Source organism: Phoca vitulina, unplaced genomic scaffold (genome assembly GCF_004348235.1).
Source record: "Phoca vitulina isolate PV1807 unplaced genomic scaffold, GSC_HSeal_1.0 scaffold4, whole genome shotgun sequence".
Taxonomy (NCBI): domain Eukaryota; kingdom Metazoa; phylum Chordata; class Mammalia; order Carnivora; family Phocidae; genus Phoca; species Phoca vitulina.
Window position 1 is genome coordinate 14,427,078 of NW_022589707.1, and position 18,315 is coordinate 14,445,392.

Genomic DNA, 18,315 nt, shown 5'->3' on the forward strand with positions numbered 1-18,315 from the left:
CACTCGGCATCAGGGAAATACAAATCAAAACCACAATGAGATACCACCTCACACCAGTCAGAATGGCTAAAATTAACAAGTCAGGAAACGAAAGATGTTGGCGAGGATGCGGAGAAAGGGGAACCCTCCTACACTGTTGGTGGGAATGCAAGCTGGTGCAGCCACTCTGGAAAACAGTAAGGAGGTTCCTCAAAAAGTTGAAAATAGAGCTACCCTACGACACAGGCAATTGCACTACTGGGTATTTACCCCAAAGATACAAAGGTAGTGATCCGAAGGGGCACCTGCACCCCAATGTTTATAGCAGCCATGTCCACAATAGCCAAACTATGGAAAGAGCCCAGATGTCCAATGACAGACGAATGGATAAAGAAGATGTGATGTATGTGTGTGTGTGTGTGTGTGTGTGTGTGTGTGTGTGTGTATAGATAGATATAGATATATAGGAATACTACTCAGCCATCAAAAAATTTGAAACCTTGCCATTTGCAACGATGTGGATGGAACTAGAGGGTATTATGCTAAGTGAAAAAAGTCAATCAGAGAAAGACAATTATTCCACTCGTGGAATTTAAGAAACAAAACGGAGGATCATAGGGGAAGAGAGGAAAAAAATAAAACAAGACAAAATCAGAGAGGGAGACAAACCATAAGAGACTCTTAACAATGGGAAACAAACTGAGGGTTGCTGGAGGGAAGTGGGGTAACTGGGTGATGGACATTAAGGAGGGCATGTGATGTAATAAGCACTGGGTATTATATGAAACTGATAAATCACTGACCTCTACTTCTGAAACTAATAATACATTTTATGTTAATTAATTGAATTTAAACAAAAAAATAAAATAAAAAACACTACTAGAGATAAAAACACATTTCATAATGATAAAAGATTTAATTCAAAAATAAAGAGTTTAAATTGTGTATATATCTAGAAACATGGCTTCAAAATATATTAAAGCAAAATTGGACAAACCCATAAGAGATGGGCAATTCCAAAATCACGGGAGAAAGAGTTAACTTATTTTTCTTAGTACCTGAGAGAATCCGACAGAAAATCACTATGGGTAAAGAAAATTTGTGCAACATGGTTAGCAAACTGAACCAATGGAGCATATACAGAAAACTGCCCCAACAAATAAAGAATTCATATTCTGTCCAAATACGTATGTTTATAAAAATTAAACAAACTGGACCATATAGTAAGTCTCATCAAATTTCAAAGAACTAGAATTCTATAGAATATGTACTCTAACCACCATGCCTTCATGCTAGAAATAAGTTAAAACAACAACAACAAAAATGAAATCTGGAATTTGGATATTTAATTTGGAAATTAAAAATAAAACTACATTTCTATATAACTATGGCTCATAAATGAGCCATATTATTTCATAATGAAATTGTCGAACTGGACAAAAATGAAAATACTTCATAGGACCACTAAAAAATAAGTAGAAGGGAACTTATACCCTTAAATGTATATATGGGAAAATAACAAGTCTGGAAATTAATATGCCAAGAATCCATCTTAGTAAGTTACAAAAAGACAGAAACTTAGTTTCAAAGAGAGAAAGAAGACAACTAAATCAAGAGTCGAAGACATTATAAATAACAGAAAGAATCAACAAACCAGAAACTGGTTTCCTCAAAAGACCAATAAACTTAATAAATTTCTGCAGTGAGAGTGATGGGGGGGAAGAAAAAGAATTCATCAATGAGAAACAGAAGGAGTGAAAAGAGATACCCTGAAACAGAAATCCTGAAAACATTTAACAAGGGGATATTAGGCATATTTTCATGCCCAGAAGTTTGAAATTTTAAGTGAAACTGAAAAATTCCTAGAAAAAGATATCTTTTTTTTTTTTTTTAAGATTTTATTTATTTATTTGACAGAGACATAGCGAGAGAGGGAACACAAGCAGGGGGAGTGGGAGAGGGATAAACAGGCTTCACGCCAAGCAGGGAGCCCGATGTGGGGCTTGATGTGGGGCTCGATCCCAGAACCCTGGGACCATGACCTGAGCCAAAGGCAGATGCTTAACGACTGAGTCACCCAGGCGCCCCTAGAAAAAGATATCTTGTTAAAAGCTGAACCAACCAAACAACTCTGAACAGTCTTACAACATTTAATAAGTTGAACTGATAGACAAAAATACTTTCCCAAAGCAATTTCTAAGCACAGTTAGCCTAATGACAAATTCTACCAAGCATATGAGAAAGAATGCAAATCTTACACATACACAGGTTATAGGAAGAAAAGGCTAACTCCTTAACACATTATGTGAGATCAGCGTAACAATGATACTAAACCTGAAGAGAAAGGTAAGATAAAGAAAAATTACAAGGCCAATTTTACTAATGAAAATATAGTCAGAAGAATTCTAACAAAACATTAGTCCATCTAAATCCAAAATAGACCAAAAAATGTATGAGAAAGATAGATTTATCTGAGAAATGCAAAGTTAAGTATATCTGAGGTTTAACATTAAAAAATCAATAACTATGATTTCACATATTAATAGAATTTAGGAGGAAAAAAATCATATCACAAAAGATAGAGAAAAAGTGGTAAAATTCAATACCCATTTATAACATTAACTCTTAGCAACCTAGGAATCTAATACAGGATCTCCAAAACCCCAGATCAAATAACATACTTCACAATGAAATGCTGAAAGCATTTGTTTTGAGAACATGAACTACATAGGGATATCCACTATCATTACATCATCTCACCCTTGTACTAAATATCCTGGCCAAACGATTAAGCACAAGAGAACAAAACAAGGCAAAGAGTTGGTCATTATGCATACATATTTTAAATTGAACAGAAATGAAAACACAACGCAGCAAAATTTGTCATATACAGCCAGCAGTGTTTATGTCACCAACTAGATCCCAAGACCTAACACTGCCCACCTGCTTGTACTCACTAACCTTTGTCTTATATTTTTCCGTAAGCTATTCTTTTCTGTTTAGCTCTTAACTCAGGTAAATGAAACCTGAAAGCACCCCTGAGGTGATGGAGACTGCCCTGACAAGACCCCCGCAGGCCCAGACCACCCAGACCTTTTGAGCTAAACCCCCAACCTGCACCTGCACAGAAGGACCATGGAGTGACCTCTGGAATGAACAACAACTACTTTTACCTCATTATAATACTAAAATCTCCGAGCCTCAGCTTCATTTACATAACATACAATGTATGTGTAGGCATGTTTCTTTAAGGCACGTGTGTGACCTTATGCTCGCCTCTACATATGATGACAAGGCTTCCCAATCTAAATATTCATCCTAACCCTAAACAAAAGGAACCCATTCACCCTCTCTCAGGGAGTCACAGCTTTGGAAGTCATTCACTGTGATCTCCTCTGCTGCAAATGAAAGTTTTCTCTATGCAACAATTCAGCCTGGTCCAGTTTCTGACTCACCAAGGAGTGAACTCATGTTGGCATTTAGAGGGTAACTCTTTAACACCAAATCCTTGTATTAGTAAAGGACCTCAAATTAATGGCCTCAGCTTTCATTTCATTTCATTAAAACTGAACTATGCAGAAAAAAGGAAATAATAAAGGTAGAAATCAATGAAATAGAAGAAAAAAAAACAGAGAAAGACAAAGAAACCAACAATCACCAATTTCAAGAATAAGATATGACATAAAGATGTCAAAAAGATATGAACAACTTTATGCCAATAAATTCACCAATTTAGATGGAATGGGAATATTCCCTAAAAGACGCAAACTACCAACGCTCACTCAAGAAGATATACAGAATATGAACAGCCCTGTTGCTATTAACAACATTAAATCTGTAGTTTAAAACCTTGCCACAGGGGCGCCTGGGTGGCTCAGTCGTTAAGCGTCTGCCTTCGGCTCAGGTCATGATCCCAGGGTCCTGGGGTCGAGCCCCACATCGGGCTCCCTGCTCAGTGGGGAGTCTGCTTCTCCCTCTCCCACTCCCCCTGCTTGTGTTCCCCTCTCGCTGTCTTTCTCTCTGTCAAATAAATAAAATCTTAAAAAAAAAAAAAAAAAAAAACCTTGCCACAAAGGTAACTCCTACAGGACTTGAGATCTCACTTAAAAAAAGTGCTGAGAGGGAAACACGCCTGCCACATAATTAACAACCACCACATAAACCATGGAGTGAGAAGAAATGATTAAAGGGGGAAAGAGAGAAAAGGGAGAGGAGGAGGGAAAGTGGGAAGGAGATAAAGACCTCCAGTTGAAATTTTAGGACCATTTTATTAAACTTTTTCCCTCCCTTATCTTAAAAAAGCGAAGTTTAATTTAAAGAGGAAGAAATAAGATAAACACTGCAAAGGGAGGTTAGGTTTTCTTTGAATACTTCCTGTTCTAGGTGATTACTTTTGCCCATGATCACTGGATTCTACTTTCTCCCCCGGCACTGTCAGGGAGAAAGTAGCAATAATTGGTCCAGGGGTATTGGATCTGTAATGAAATTAAATATAAATGTAGGGGTGTTTCTAACAAATAGGAAGCCTATTAGAGACACTTTCTCTCAAATATCTCAAATACTCATATTTGAAGAACACACTAAGATACACTAAACATAATTTTTGATTCCTCCATTATAAGATGCTTTTGATTCCCTAAGCTTTCCTATTTAGCAAACAGGAACTTTTTGCCCTTCTCTGCTATGTTTTTAGTGGAGCAGAAGCCAAAAAACTCTGCAGTGTTTACTTCCTTATTTGTCCAACAAATCATCATCAGTGAAGTCAGCAGCCAACTGAACAACCCTGGAAGGAATGTTTATTAACTAAACACTGTTCCAAGCCAGTTGAGGAGTACAAAAAATATGACTGCGTTCTAAGTCTCAAGAATAGAGTAATTACCAATTTTCCCTAAAACTTGGGCCTTTCCTAGAGCCAGAAAGGTAAGTTAAGTCCCTGTAGTATCAAAGTTGCACAAGATTTTAACAGTTTCTCTTAAATGAGTATATTGATAAAGACACAGTTTTTAAATATAACTGTTTTTAGCCTAGTAATAGCATAAAGTTGCCATTGGTTTTTGTTGTTCTCATTGTTATTTACCTTAACAAAATATTACATGCCTTAAGATATATTTGAAGCAAAAGTAACAAACCATGAAAATACTTGTGACTTCCTCATCTTTAGGTTAAAAAAATATATAGAATTCATTCTTAGAAATGGCATACATACATTTATACTTTCATTGGTGGCATTTTAATGGTTTGGGAAGAGACTAATAATCATATATATTCTATTTATTTATACTCCACAGTTTACTCTATTTCAAACACAGTAATCATTTATTTGCAAGTATCATTACCAATTAAATAAGCAGTAACAATGTATAAGGCTGAGAGGCAGGTTTGTTATTACAAAGCAATGGAGCCAGAAGCAATTCATTTTAAGTTAATTTAAAATTTATAAACTCAAAGAAGGCAGTACTGGTTCCATTTTCTTCAGTTGTAAAATACTCAACCTATTTGATAAATGAGCACATAATAATAATGGATGATAACAGAGATAAGATTAAAATACATGAAAGCAGAGAATGGAGAAAGTCTATTGTTCTATTAAAAAAAAAATCACCAAATTTCATTCCACAAGTTTTATACTGAGCACTAAGCTGTTTTTACTCACAATGCTTCTAATACCAAATGTGTGGGGTTTTTTCTCACACCAGCTGTTTCTCCAATTTTCTGACACCAACTGGGTATCCAACAATTCAATTCTGACACTATCTACCTGAAATTACTGTCAGATCCTTCTAAGTTAAAGGGCTCAGTCCCAAAAGACTATCCCCACTTCAGATGCCAACCCCAAATCCCAGGCCACCTGTACTTATTTACTGCCTGTACATCTGGGGTTCCCACAAACCCCCTCAGGTTCAATAATTCACCAGAGTGAGTGAGACAGAGAAAGAGAGAGAGAGATAGTATGTGTGTGTGTTTTCTATGCCCTCTTCAGGCACCTCAATGTTTAGGGGTTTTTTTGTTTTGTTTTTTTTGTTTTTTTTGAGTCTCTACTACCTAGGGATGATTCATTAAAACACTGGCCACTGGTGGTTGAACTCAATCTCTGACCCCTCTTCCCTCTCTGCAGATCGGGCTGGGGTGGTGGGGCTGAAAATTTCAGCCCTCTACACACAGGGTTTGGTCTTTCTGGAAATCTGAAGCTATCTAGGGACCCCAGCCACCTGTCATCTCAGCATACAAAAACACTCTTATCCCTCCACTAAATTTCAGGACTTTTAGGAGACAAAGACCAAATATTTAAAAAAAATTTTTTTAAAGATTTTTATTTATTTATCTGAGAGAGAGAGAGAGAGTGAGAGCGTGTACGAGCAGGGGGGAGGGGCAGGGGGAGAGGGAGAAGCAGACTTCCCCACTGAGCAGGGAGTCCCAACGCAGGGCTCGATCCCAGGATTCTGGGATCATGACCTGAGCCAAAGACAGACGCTTAACCAACTGAGCCACCCAGGCACCCTATTAAAAAAAATTTTTTTTTTAAGATTTATTTATTTGAGAGAGAATGTGTACACACACATACACACACACACACACATATGTGTCTGAGCAGAGCGAGGGGCAGATGGAGCAAAGAAGAGAATCTTAAGCAAACTCCCCGCTAAGCAGGGAGCCCAAAGCCAGGCTCAATCTCAAGACCCTGAGATCATGACTTGAGCCGAAACCAAGAGCTGGATGCTTAACTGACTGAGCCACCCAGGCATCCCAATATATTTTTTTCTATTATACCACAACACCTATTCTGTTCTTTGTCACTGTGGGAGATTATTTTTTAAAAGAATACCATTCCATAAAATAACAACAAAGATCCTTTTAAAAAATAACAAAACAGGGGCGCCTGGGTGGCTCAGTCATTAAGCGTCTGCCTTCGGCTCAGGTCATGATCCCAGGGTCCTGGGATCAAGCCCCACATCGGGGTCCCTGCTCCGCGGGAAGCCTGCTTCTCCCTCTCCCACTCCCCCCGCTTGTGTTCCCTCTCTCACTGTGTCTCTCTCTGTCAAATAAATAAAATCTTTAAAAATAAATAAATAAAAATAAAAATAATAAAACATACCCTAAATATTCAAATAGATGCCATCCTCCAAAACAATTATCTTTGGAGATTATATCATGTTCTAATATTCACATTTCTTTCAAAACCAGATTAAAAACCATCCAAGAAAAATCAACAATTACGTAGCATCCATATCACAAAGATGTTTCCAGTACAAATCTCCTCATTCATTATTCATTATAACTTTCTACTAATAACATTTTTTAACATTTTTTAATACCCAACTATCCATTATGCCAAATTATGCCATTAAAAAAATGACAATTTTCTATCAACAAAAATACATAAAGCAATAGGCCTCCAAAACAGAAGGTAACATTTAAAGCCTTTTTGTAACACTGTTTAGTGCTAGTCAATGTTAGCATTCATAAATGCAACTGCATGCTTCCATGGTTTCCCAAGATGGCAATTTAGATTTAGATATGTGAGTTCAAATATGTTTCTTTGTTGTTTTTCAAGTATCATTATGGACCTACCTTATATAAAAGCAGCACATAATTCAACAAGCTAACAATCTTTACAGAGTAAAAAGAGGGAAAAAAAGTAAACTAATAATTGGCATAAGATTATATTCTTTTCAAAAAACTATTTCTTGTATATACTTGAAATCACCCTAATAAACAAAGTTTACATGTTTATAACATACCATTTACAGCTTTTTCAATCAATTCTTCACAAGCATCAAAATCACCCTTCAACACCAGTTTATCATGTAGATCTGTTAACATGGGATGTTCCAGGGCAATCTTGGTTTTTTTTTGTAGCGATTCAAAGGCCTCTGTATAGTTGTGTTGTCTGAAGTGTTTTAGGCAAAGACGAATAGCTTCCTGTTCACGGTACTACTGGAACACAAGAGAAAGTATGAAAAGAAGAGATTTGCTTAGTTATTACTGTAGGCAATAAGTGACAACTAACCTAAAGTGAGCGTTTACTATGTGCTAAGCACTGTACTACTCATTAGTATCATTATTTCTACTTTGAAAGGCAAAGCTGAAGCTTAGTCAATTGTAATAACTTACCAGAAGTCACAAAACCATATAGCAGAAAGACACAAAAGAGATGAAGATATACAAATATACATATATATACCCATAGGTATATATTTCATAAAGATGAAAGATATAAAAAGATGAAACCAAACCTAATTCTAGAGCCTGAACTTTTAAAAAAGCAAAAAAACTGTTTATCAAAGACCACTTAAGATTGCAAAGATTATAACTTCCATGGCGTTAACTCATCAGATTACATTGTTGGTACTGAAAGCTTAGAAACCATTAAATAATATATATAAGTTATATTATGCTTTTTGTTCTTGGTTCAGGTTATTACATGAAAAGCAAATATTATCAAGTGTTTTATGTATTTCAAAAACCACAAACAGAATTTATGACTCAAAATGATCAGAAAAAGATTATTTAAATTTTATACTTTTTTCGAAGCCTGGGCTACCTCATCTATTAAATGCTATAAAGTAAAAATCTCAATTAACTAGAATCTAAAAAGAAGAACGTTCAATGTACTAACTCTTCCCTATTAAGGTGAATGCCAAAAATACAAGCTCAGATAAAAACTTAAAAAAACAAACAAGGAGTATCTTCAAGAATAATTTATGAAATTTCCACAAATTTCCTAAATAAAAATTACCAAAATTAACTAATGACAAAGCAGCAATGCATGATAACCAAACAAAAATATTTACTTGTAAGCATTATTCTTTTAAAGACAAGAATACCCCCTTTTAGGAAGATTTATAAGACCTGAAATACAAATCAATTTATAATTGGCTGATTTTCTTTTTTTTCTTTTTTTAATTTTTTTTTTAAAGATTTTATTTATTTATTTGAGAGAGAGAGAATGAGAGACAGAGAGCACGAGAGGGAAGAGGGTCAGAGGGAGAAGGAGACCCCCGCTGAGCAGGGAGCCCGACGTGGGACTCGATCCCAGGACTCCAGGATCATGACCTGAGCCGAAGGCAGTTGCTTAACCAACTGAGCCACCCAGGCGTCCTATAATTGGCTGATTTTCTAATTAATAAAATGTCAAAACATTTTTCCTTAAGTATTACACTTAACTAAGATTTTCCTTATTCAAATAACAAAAAATTCATTCTTTATCCAAACGAACTTTAACCCTTGGCTTCTAAATAAAGATTTATCATAACTATCTGGAATCATATTTAACAGTAATACCTTTTTATCATGTTGACTTCAGGAGTCTGAATCATATCTATATTGTAAGTTTTCTATCAGGCTGCATATAGATATACAGTAGGAGAAAATTTATGAAATAGAATTTCAACACTTTAAAAAAAAAGATTGAAACTCAAAGAGGTGAAGATTTTATCTAATTTCCAGAGGTTCATAATAAATGCAGCAAACTTGGGGCACCTGGGTGGCTCAGTCGTTAAGCGCCTGCCTTCGGCTCAGGTCATGATCTCAGGGTCCTGGGATCGAGCCCCGCATCAGGCTCCCTGCTCAGTGGGAAGCCTGCTTCTCCCTCACCCACTCCCCCTGCTTGTGTTCCCTCTCTCGCTATGTCTCTCTCTGTCAAATAAATAAATAAAATCTTTAAAAATAAATAAATAAATAAATAAATGCAGCAAACTTGAAAAGTTAAGACTGAACAATTTTATGTTCTCAAATATAATCTCTCCACAATGTTGGGGTAACAGGTGAAATTTGCAACTTTCTACAATATCAAGAGATATGTGTGAGTATACTAAAATACACATACACACACACATCATAGGCTAAAGAGAAAATTGCATTCAAATATCAGAGAAATTTAATCATTATTTTTTAAAAGAACCAATAGAATTTAGAAGATGCTAAGTTTATACAACTATGTGTATAACACTGTAAAGGTGATTTTTAACGTTTAAAAATATTGTCTCTATCTTGAAAGATCTTACAGTATTACAGGAAATCCAAGAATATATGAAAAATACAGAAAATACTAAAAGCATCTATTTTAAGTTGAATATAATCAAATGCCACAAATAAATTGTCAAAGAGTTCCTCAATTAAACTAACCAGAAAAGAGCCAAAATTCCATATGAAAAGCCTTAGAATTTATAGTGCTTCCCAATCTCCTATGAGTACATCAGTTCACCCCTACTTGCAAATAAAAGTAGTAAGAAGTAGTGAATAGACTAAAGCTTTATCATCTCCTTGACAAGAAAGAGAGAGCCCCCGTCAAAAAAAAAAAAAAAAAGCTATGAGAGTCGAATAAATATTCATCAAAAACAAAACAAAGTATAAATGGTATGCAAAAAACCCAAAAGACCTATTTCTCAATAACTTAAACTCACATTTTTCAGGCTGCATCCTCTGTATAAAATGATCTATGAACAAAATTGTTAAATATAATTTTATACTTCCTATAAGCACAAGATCATAATATTTACAGAAGCTATTTCAAATTCTTTGAAGGAAAAGTAAATATTCCTATTTTACTCAACAAACACAATGGAGTAATATATTATAAAAGCAGTACAGAGGGACGCCTGGGTGGCTCAGTCATTAAGCATTTGCCTTCGGCTCAGGTCATGATCCCGGCGTCCTGGGATCAAGCCCCGCATCAGGCTCCCTGCTCGGCGGGAAGCCTGCTTCTCCCTTTCCCACTCCCCCTGCTTGGTTCCTGCTCTCGCTGTGTCTCTCTCTGTCAAATAAATAAATAAAATCTTAAAAAAAAAACAAAGCAGCACAGAATCAACACTACCCCACTAAAAACTGTGTTTAAATATTTCTATCAATATTGGTTGAAAACAAAATTCAGGATCAGATAGCTTTAATAATACATATAATGGCAGACTCTGGAGCTAGACTGCCTGAGTTTATATGCTGGTGTGGGCACTTTACAACTGTGAACTGTGTGGACCAAGCAAGATCCTCAAAGTCTCGGTGCTCCATTTCATCATCTGTAAAAGAGGGATAATAACTACCTATCTCATAGAGTGGTAATGATTAAATAAGTTAAAAAGATTGCTTAGCAGCTGGCAGAATGTAAATAAATGTTAGTTGATTAATCATTACAGTTATTACTATTCTCAGTATTTTAAATTAGTCTCAATGAAGACAAAAGCTTTACACATTTCTCCCTTTATAGGTATCAGAAACATAAAATCAGGATTTTAAAATACAGTCCTACCTTGCTATACCAGTTGAGACAGGGTTGTACTACATCGGGATCATCAATGCCACTAAGTTCAACGTACCAGATGCTAAAGTTAAAGCTGGGTCCCCAGGATAAGAGTGGAACTTTGTGGAGAAAAGAAAGAAAGAAAGAAAAAGAAAAAAAATTAACATAGTTCAAATAAAACTTTAGCAGAGTAAAATCACTATTCATGCCCATTTAAATTCATTCAATAAATTTTCAGAACATTTTCTATAAGCCTAACACTGTATTATTAGGTGCTGGGGTTACAGTAAGAAAAAAAAGAAAATATGATCCATGCCATCAAGGGGTGTAATTTATAAAAACACTATAAAATAGGGGCGCCTGGGTGGCTCAGTCGTTGAGCGTCTGCCTTCGGCTCGGGTCATGATTCCAAGGTCCTGGGATCGAGCCCCACATTGGGCTCCCTGCTCACCGGGAAGCCTGCTTCTCCCTCTCCCACTCCCCCTGCTTGTGTTCTCTTTCTCGCTGTGTCTCTCTCTGTCAAGTAAATAAATAAAATCTTTAAAAAAAAAACACTATAAAATAAATTCAAAGTGCTTATTTATCTACCCCTCTAAAAACAGGACCAGGACTAGATGATTTAGCAGTCAAATTTTATCAAACCCACAAGAAACAAATAATTACTATATAAATTAAACTGTATCAGAGCACAAAAAGAGAGCAAAAGTTCAGTTACATAACAAGTGGTATAACCCTGAAAATAAACTCAGAAGAAAAAGAATTTAAGGCTGATCTCAGCTATAAGTATATATTCAAATTTTTTTTTTAAAGTTGCAAAAAAATTCTACCAGGTTTTCACTATAACCAAATAGAGTTCATTCCAGGAATGGAAGGATGGTTCAATAATAGAAGCTCTATTAGTGTAATTCACCATGTTAACAAAGTAAAAAATGTGTCTGATAACCTCAAGTGGTGCTAAGAGTAAATTAATAAAATTTATTTTCTACTCATTAGAAGAAAAAAACCCCTCTTAATATGTAAGAAATAGAAGACAAAAGAAAACTACCTTACCTAAATTTTTTGTTAAATATCAAAGACCTCAAAAATTAAACCTAATGGAGAAACATTAAGTATTGCTGCTCAAGTCAGGAACAAGACAAAGAAGCCCAATTATCTCTATTATTCAACACTATATGGGAGATCTTAGCCAATGTAGTAAGAGAGAGAGGGGAAAAAAAGCAAATTAAGAAAAAACAGTATCACTTGAAGATGATATAGCTATCTTCATAAAAAATTCAAGAGAGTCAACTGAAAAACTTAAGATTGTATGCAAGGTAAACATGAAAATCAGTTTTCCCTCTACCTGTAATAACTAACTAGAAAATTTAATGAAAAAGTCCCCTTTAAAAAGGTCACAAGAGCTTACAGTATCTCAGAATAAACTTTAATATAGGCAGGAGCTATTGCAGAAAATATAAAATGTTAATTAAGAATTGAATAAATGAGAGGACATACTATGTTCTTAAATGGGAAAACTCAATGTTGTAAACATGCCAGTTCCCCTCAAATTAATTATAAATTTAATGTAATCTCAATCAAAGGCTCAGTGGTATATATCCAATTTTTTTTTTTTAAGATTTTATTTTTTAAGTAATCTCTACATCCAACGTGGGGCTCAACTCACAACCCCAAGATCAAGTCACATGCTCCACCAACTGAGCCAGCCAGGTGCCCCATATCCATTTTTCTCTTTACATATAATTGAACAAGCTGATTTTTAAAAACATCAGTAACACAAGAATATCCAAAAGAAAATAAACATACTAAAAATATACAGTAATTATAAGTTTGATATTACTGAGGGAAAGAGACGGTAAATTATTGAAACAGAAGAGTGAATCCAAAAACCTAAGGATTCAGAGGAGTTTACGGTACGTAGGATGTCACCTTTCCACCTGCTTTCATAAAGGGCTACCATCAGGGCACCCCTCCCAGACTTAGTACTCATTCTAGACTTCTAAATACTTCTGAGGATCCAGAATGCAGGCCAAATCCAGCCAGAGCTGAAGCTTCTCCCTAAAGCCCTCACAACCACCCAGTCTGCAAAAATCGGAAAAATCCACAGAAATCCAAGTCATTCTAACAATTTATCCTGAGCACGAAACAAATACCTGCTAAATTACCACCACAAGAGCGCCACATATCACTCAAGTGCTTTTTCAGAATGATTTTTTTTAAAGAAAACATGGTGATAAACTAAAAATACTAACCTAACATAAAGGCTTTGAGTTTCACATTTTCACTTTATATTATTTTCGAAGAAAATTTATCAAGAGAATGTTGAGAAGACTAGAAAGCAAGCACACAGTAGACCACTATTAACATCTTCTAAAGAAATATGAAGTTATCTATTAATATCCTAAATATCAAATGAGTTAATAAGTATCTACAATTATTTGAAAAGCTCCAATTAACATTTTGCCTGAATACCATAAAACTAACCCAGGGCTAAGTAAAAGACATCATTATGCCCCGTAATTAAAGGCTGACAGAAAGGGCTGGAAAGAGGTCCAATTTCTTATCTTTGGGCAGCTGAATGTCTAACTGGTCCAGAAGAGACCTCTGTTTTATAAATTTTTAAGGGAAGAAAACTATGCAACTTCCCTAAACAGACATTTATTCATATTTCTTCTAACAAATAATACTAGAAGACTGAGAACTATAGAAGCAGTAGCAGTAGGTAGTTTCCTTCAAAGTAAACCAACGACTGTAGGTACTGTGCAAAAAAGCACAAATAAGATTCTGAACATAAAAAGAGAAAGAGAAATTTCATTTTGCATGATGAAGTAAAACAGAAGTTGAATAAGTACTTTAAAATTTTATATAACCTAAATTTATTATAGGAAAACATAAGACGTTTCACTGCTTGTACATTTGAAAGATGTGAACGTAGAACTATTAAAGCTATGCTAGGGTCTATAGGAACTGGGTAGTCTGCATACTGAGGAAAGAAGTACTCAGTACAAAAAAAAAAAAAAAAAACAAGAGTTAAACTTAGTCAAAAAATTTGCTTGTTCATAAATTCTCATAGAAAAACAGGAAACAGGTTTTATTTACAATTATTTATTATAACAACAGAAACTGTAGTCATAAAAGAAAGTAACACACTGGATAGCCCAACTATTGTAAAAGTAGTTTTTCCTCTATAGTAATCTGTATTAAGACCTTAGATATTCTTTTTGCCCAACAGAACTATCTGATTCAATGAAGTGAACTGGCCACCTCTTGATAGGTTGGCAAAAAATGACTATGAAGTACACTGCTTGTTCCAAAAGAGGAATTTTTCTCCCAAATCAAAACATGGGATTCTGGCTTTTATTAATATTCTTTGAAGGATCTGATTCACTTTAATTTTAACATAGTATCTTCAGTTATGTAACATAGATGCAGACTGCAAATTAAAAGATTCAAGTCCTCAACTTTTCTACCTTAAAAAAAGAAATAAATCCTAAAGAAAAGCAAAATAACTCTAAAAATACTGATGTTGAGGAGGCATTACAAATATTGTCTTAAGCTAAACACTTGCTAAATAAATACATGCCTTAGGTAGTATTTTTCAAACATTACTTGCACCAAAGGACACAAAATTAGTTTAACAGGTTTGACGAATGTTTCACAAAAAAAAAAAAAAAAAAAGACATAAAACAGAATGGGGGGAGGGTTAAAAAAAAAACAGAAAGTAACCATAATATACTGCCTTAAGGAATTCATCAGTATTTAGTTTTAGAATATTATAGCTTTACAGTAACTTGATAAACCTTCCATAAAACAATCAAAGCTGAACTAAGTCACTTATCTCATTAAACCTTCCAAGAAAACGTTCAAATGAAAAAATATTTAGAAAATGTTCTACCTGAAATAACTGTCACTTAGTTATAGATTTATAAAGCAGGGAAAAGAAAACTTTTGCTGCAAAGGGCCAAACAGTAAACATCTTGTCTCTTGCAACTACTTTGTAGAGCAAATGCAAAACAGACATTACAACCAGTGAATAACCAGTGTGGCAGTGTTCCCATAAAATCTTATTTTAAGAAACAGGAGTTCTGAAGGATTCAGCCCAGAGACTGTAGTTTGTTGACTGATGGTACAAGGAATTTATTTCTATTTCAGAATGCTAAAAACCTTACCTATTTTAATGAATCGACAAGGGAACATCTGTTCATCAATTTTATGCTTCAAGGTGAATGTTTCTTTGTTATAATCATTCTTTAAGCCACTGTGAAAAAAAATAGGTTATCAAATCTGACTTTATAATTTAGTAAACACACTAAAACATAAATCATACTCAGATCTTAAGGTTAAACAAAATACACGACCAAGAAAATGTAAAGAAGTAGTCGAAGGGAAGCCTGGGAGGCTCAGTTGGTTAAGGGTCTGCCTTCGGCTCAGGTCATGATCCCAGGGTCCTGGGATCGAGTCCCATATCGGGCTCCTTGCTCAGTGGGGAGCCTGTTTCTCCCTCTGCCTGCCATTCTCCCTGCTTGTGCTCTCTCTGACAAATAAATAAATAAATAAGCTTTAAAAAAAATAAGAAGTAGTCAAACATGAGAATATAGGTCAAAACATGTATATTCACATCAACTGTATCATAACTGTGTTCTCTTAATTATATGAGGCCTAATGAAAAATGATCAGTGTTAATTAAAAGATGTGGCTACAGTGCATGGAAATGTGTGATAGAACCTAGTGTCCTTAGAGTAGAACTGAATATAACATAAAATACGTATGCAGTAAGAAAAAAATTAAAAATAATTCACGTACATATCTGACAACTTAGAGCCAAATATTAGAGTCTGTGAAACAATTAAGTCCTTAAAAATTCTGATTAAGATGTTAATAATGTTCCTTTTAGAGCTCAATAAATTTTCAAAGACACTCTTACTCCATTGGTTTAATAGCACCCACTCCATCCTACATAAAAATAAACCCTTAATCACCTTTCTACACAAACAGGATTGCAACACAAGTATTTATGGGAAAATCACTTACCTTCAGGTTGCCTTATGTCCTAAAATACTTTCATGACTTAAATGCAGTATAGATGTAATATTTACTTATATCAAATACTGTGCTAATGGGACATATTATATCACAAATATATTCTAAAACACTGTGGCTTTATTTGTCCCTTCTACTGGCTGTCTGATTTTTCATTATCTAGGGGGCAAATTAACACTTTCGTTCCTCATGGTCTATGTCTTTAAAACTCAAATTTACTAAGCTCCTTCCAAGTGGCAGGCACTGTGGTAGATACAGTCACATACTCTTTCTCTTTTTAGTCTCCAATTTATACTAAATTCCCAAAATACTGTTTCTGGATTAGGGCAAACAATCTTAATGTTTTAGATAGAGTCTGTACATATATTTTTTAAGATTTTATTTATTTAATTGTCAGAAAGAGAGAGACAGCACAAGCAGGGGGAGCGGCAGGCAGAGGGAGAAGCAGGCTCCCTGCTGGGCAAGGAGCCTAATGCGGAATTCGATCCCAGGACCCTGGGATCATGCCCTGAGCCGAAGGCGGACGCTTAACTGACTGAGCCACCCAGACTCCCCAGATCTCATAATTTTAAAGCAAAGATTTTTATTGAAGCTGAAAATATTTCTGTGGTCATTTACAGTTCAAAAGTAAGATCGAAAAATAAGTAGGGGAAAAAAACACCCAAGGTTTATTTTCTTCTTTAGTAACAATATTAAGTTGTGGCTGGTGGTTAAAAAAGAGGCTAACTCAAGCCACCATATTAAAATAAGGCACTAGAAATACAATAGTAGAAATATTCTTTTCTCCCTTGAAAGAAAGATCAAACCATGCAGATTTAGCCACAAAGAGATAAAACTAAGACTGCAGCTTGTTTAGAAGACAACTCCTTCTTCCCCATAATCATAACTCACCTGGACAATAGCTCTGTCATATTTTCTTCATTCATTCCACCAAAGACTTTAAATTTCTTCAAATTGCAGACATGAGTTTTCTCATATTTTCCAAATGTGATGTTCTGGACTATAGCAGGCCTTTCAAGTTTCAGAATCAAGTACTAAAAAAAGAAAAAAACAAATTATATCCTTTGTTTAGAACAAATAGTTAAACAACTTTAAGTTAAAACTTTGGACAGTCAGCTGAAGAATGCATAAGATCCGTCCTACCCATCCTACACTGGCACACTGTGTTTTTAAGGCTAAAGAACAGTATGACACAGCCCTGTACAGGCTGCCATACCACCACCACTTTCTCCCAAACTACATCATCCTGAACTGTAGATGAAGGGGGAGAAAAGGACTAGTAAGTTAACTTCTAATGAAGGTATGCCATTCAATAAAAGACATAAACAGACTATGAGTTACCAAATAAAACAAGATTAGATTGCAAAAGCAGCAATCACATATTCTCATCAACTACACTCTGATAGCAAATTCAATGTTCAAAATCAGTGATGAAATTTTAAACTTAAAAACAAACTTAGAGATTTACTAACCAGCCCTGCCAATTTTATAAATTAAAAAACCTGGACCTACTACAGATATGTCTAATGCAGCTCAAGATTTCCTGTTACACACTGGATAAAATGGTGTCAGTTAATTAGGGAACATATTTTACATTATATAGATTATTTCAATTATAAAAATCAAGAAGGAAATTACTACTGGTTGAGTATACAGAGAAAAAGCTATTCAGAAAAATGATTCAGATATTTTGTTGCAGTGGCTTCATGCTAATAATGGGTAATACAATATCCTACAAAAGTAGGATAAAAATAAAATTGATGGTTGGCCCTACTTCATAACATGCAGAGAAAATTAATGGGAGAAAATATTTGCAAATAATAAACCTAATAAGGGATTAGTATCTAGAAAATATAAAAAATTCTTACAACTCAACCACAAAAAAAGACAAGCTAATTTAAAAACGGCAAAGGACCTCAATAGTCCTCTCTCCAAGGAAAATAAACAAATGGTCAACAGGCACATGAAAAGATGTATCACTAATCATCAGGGAAATGCAAATAAAAATCACAATGAAATATAACTTCACATCCACACTAGGATGGCTATAATGAAAAACAAACAAA

At 34.9% G+C, this 18,315-nt stretch overlaps 1 protein-coding gene across 6 annotated transcripts in view; it reads right to left on the bottom strand.

Annotated features, from left to right (window-relative positions):
* Positions 1–18,315, bottom strand: part of MKLN1 (muskelin 1) — a 313,020-nt gene that overhangs the window by 84,112 nt on the left and 210,593 nt on the right. For all 6 annotated transcript variants that reach the window (XM_032401559.1, XM_032401556.1, XM_032401557.1 and 3 more), the window contains 4 exons: positions 17,141–17,283; positions 15,379–15,467; positions 11,222–11,331; positions 7,719–7,911 (listed from right to left, as the gene is read on the bottom strand). In XM_032401559.1, coding sequence (XP_032257450.1) covers positions 7,719–7,911; positions 11,222–11,331; positions 15,379–15,467; positions 17,141–17,175 — 427 coding nt within the window. In that variant the 5' untranslated portion in view covers positions 17,176–17,283. The remainder of the gene's footprint in view (positions 1–7,718; positions 7,912–11,221; positions 11,332–15,378; positions 15,468–17,140; positions 17,284–18,315) is intronic.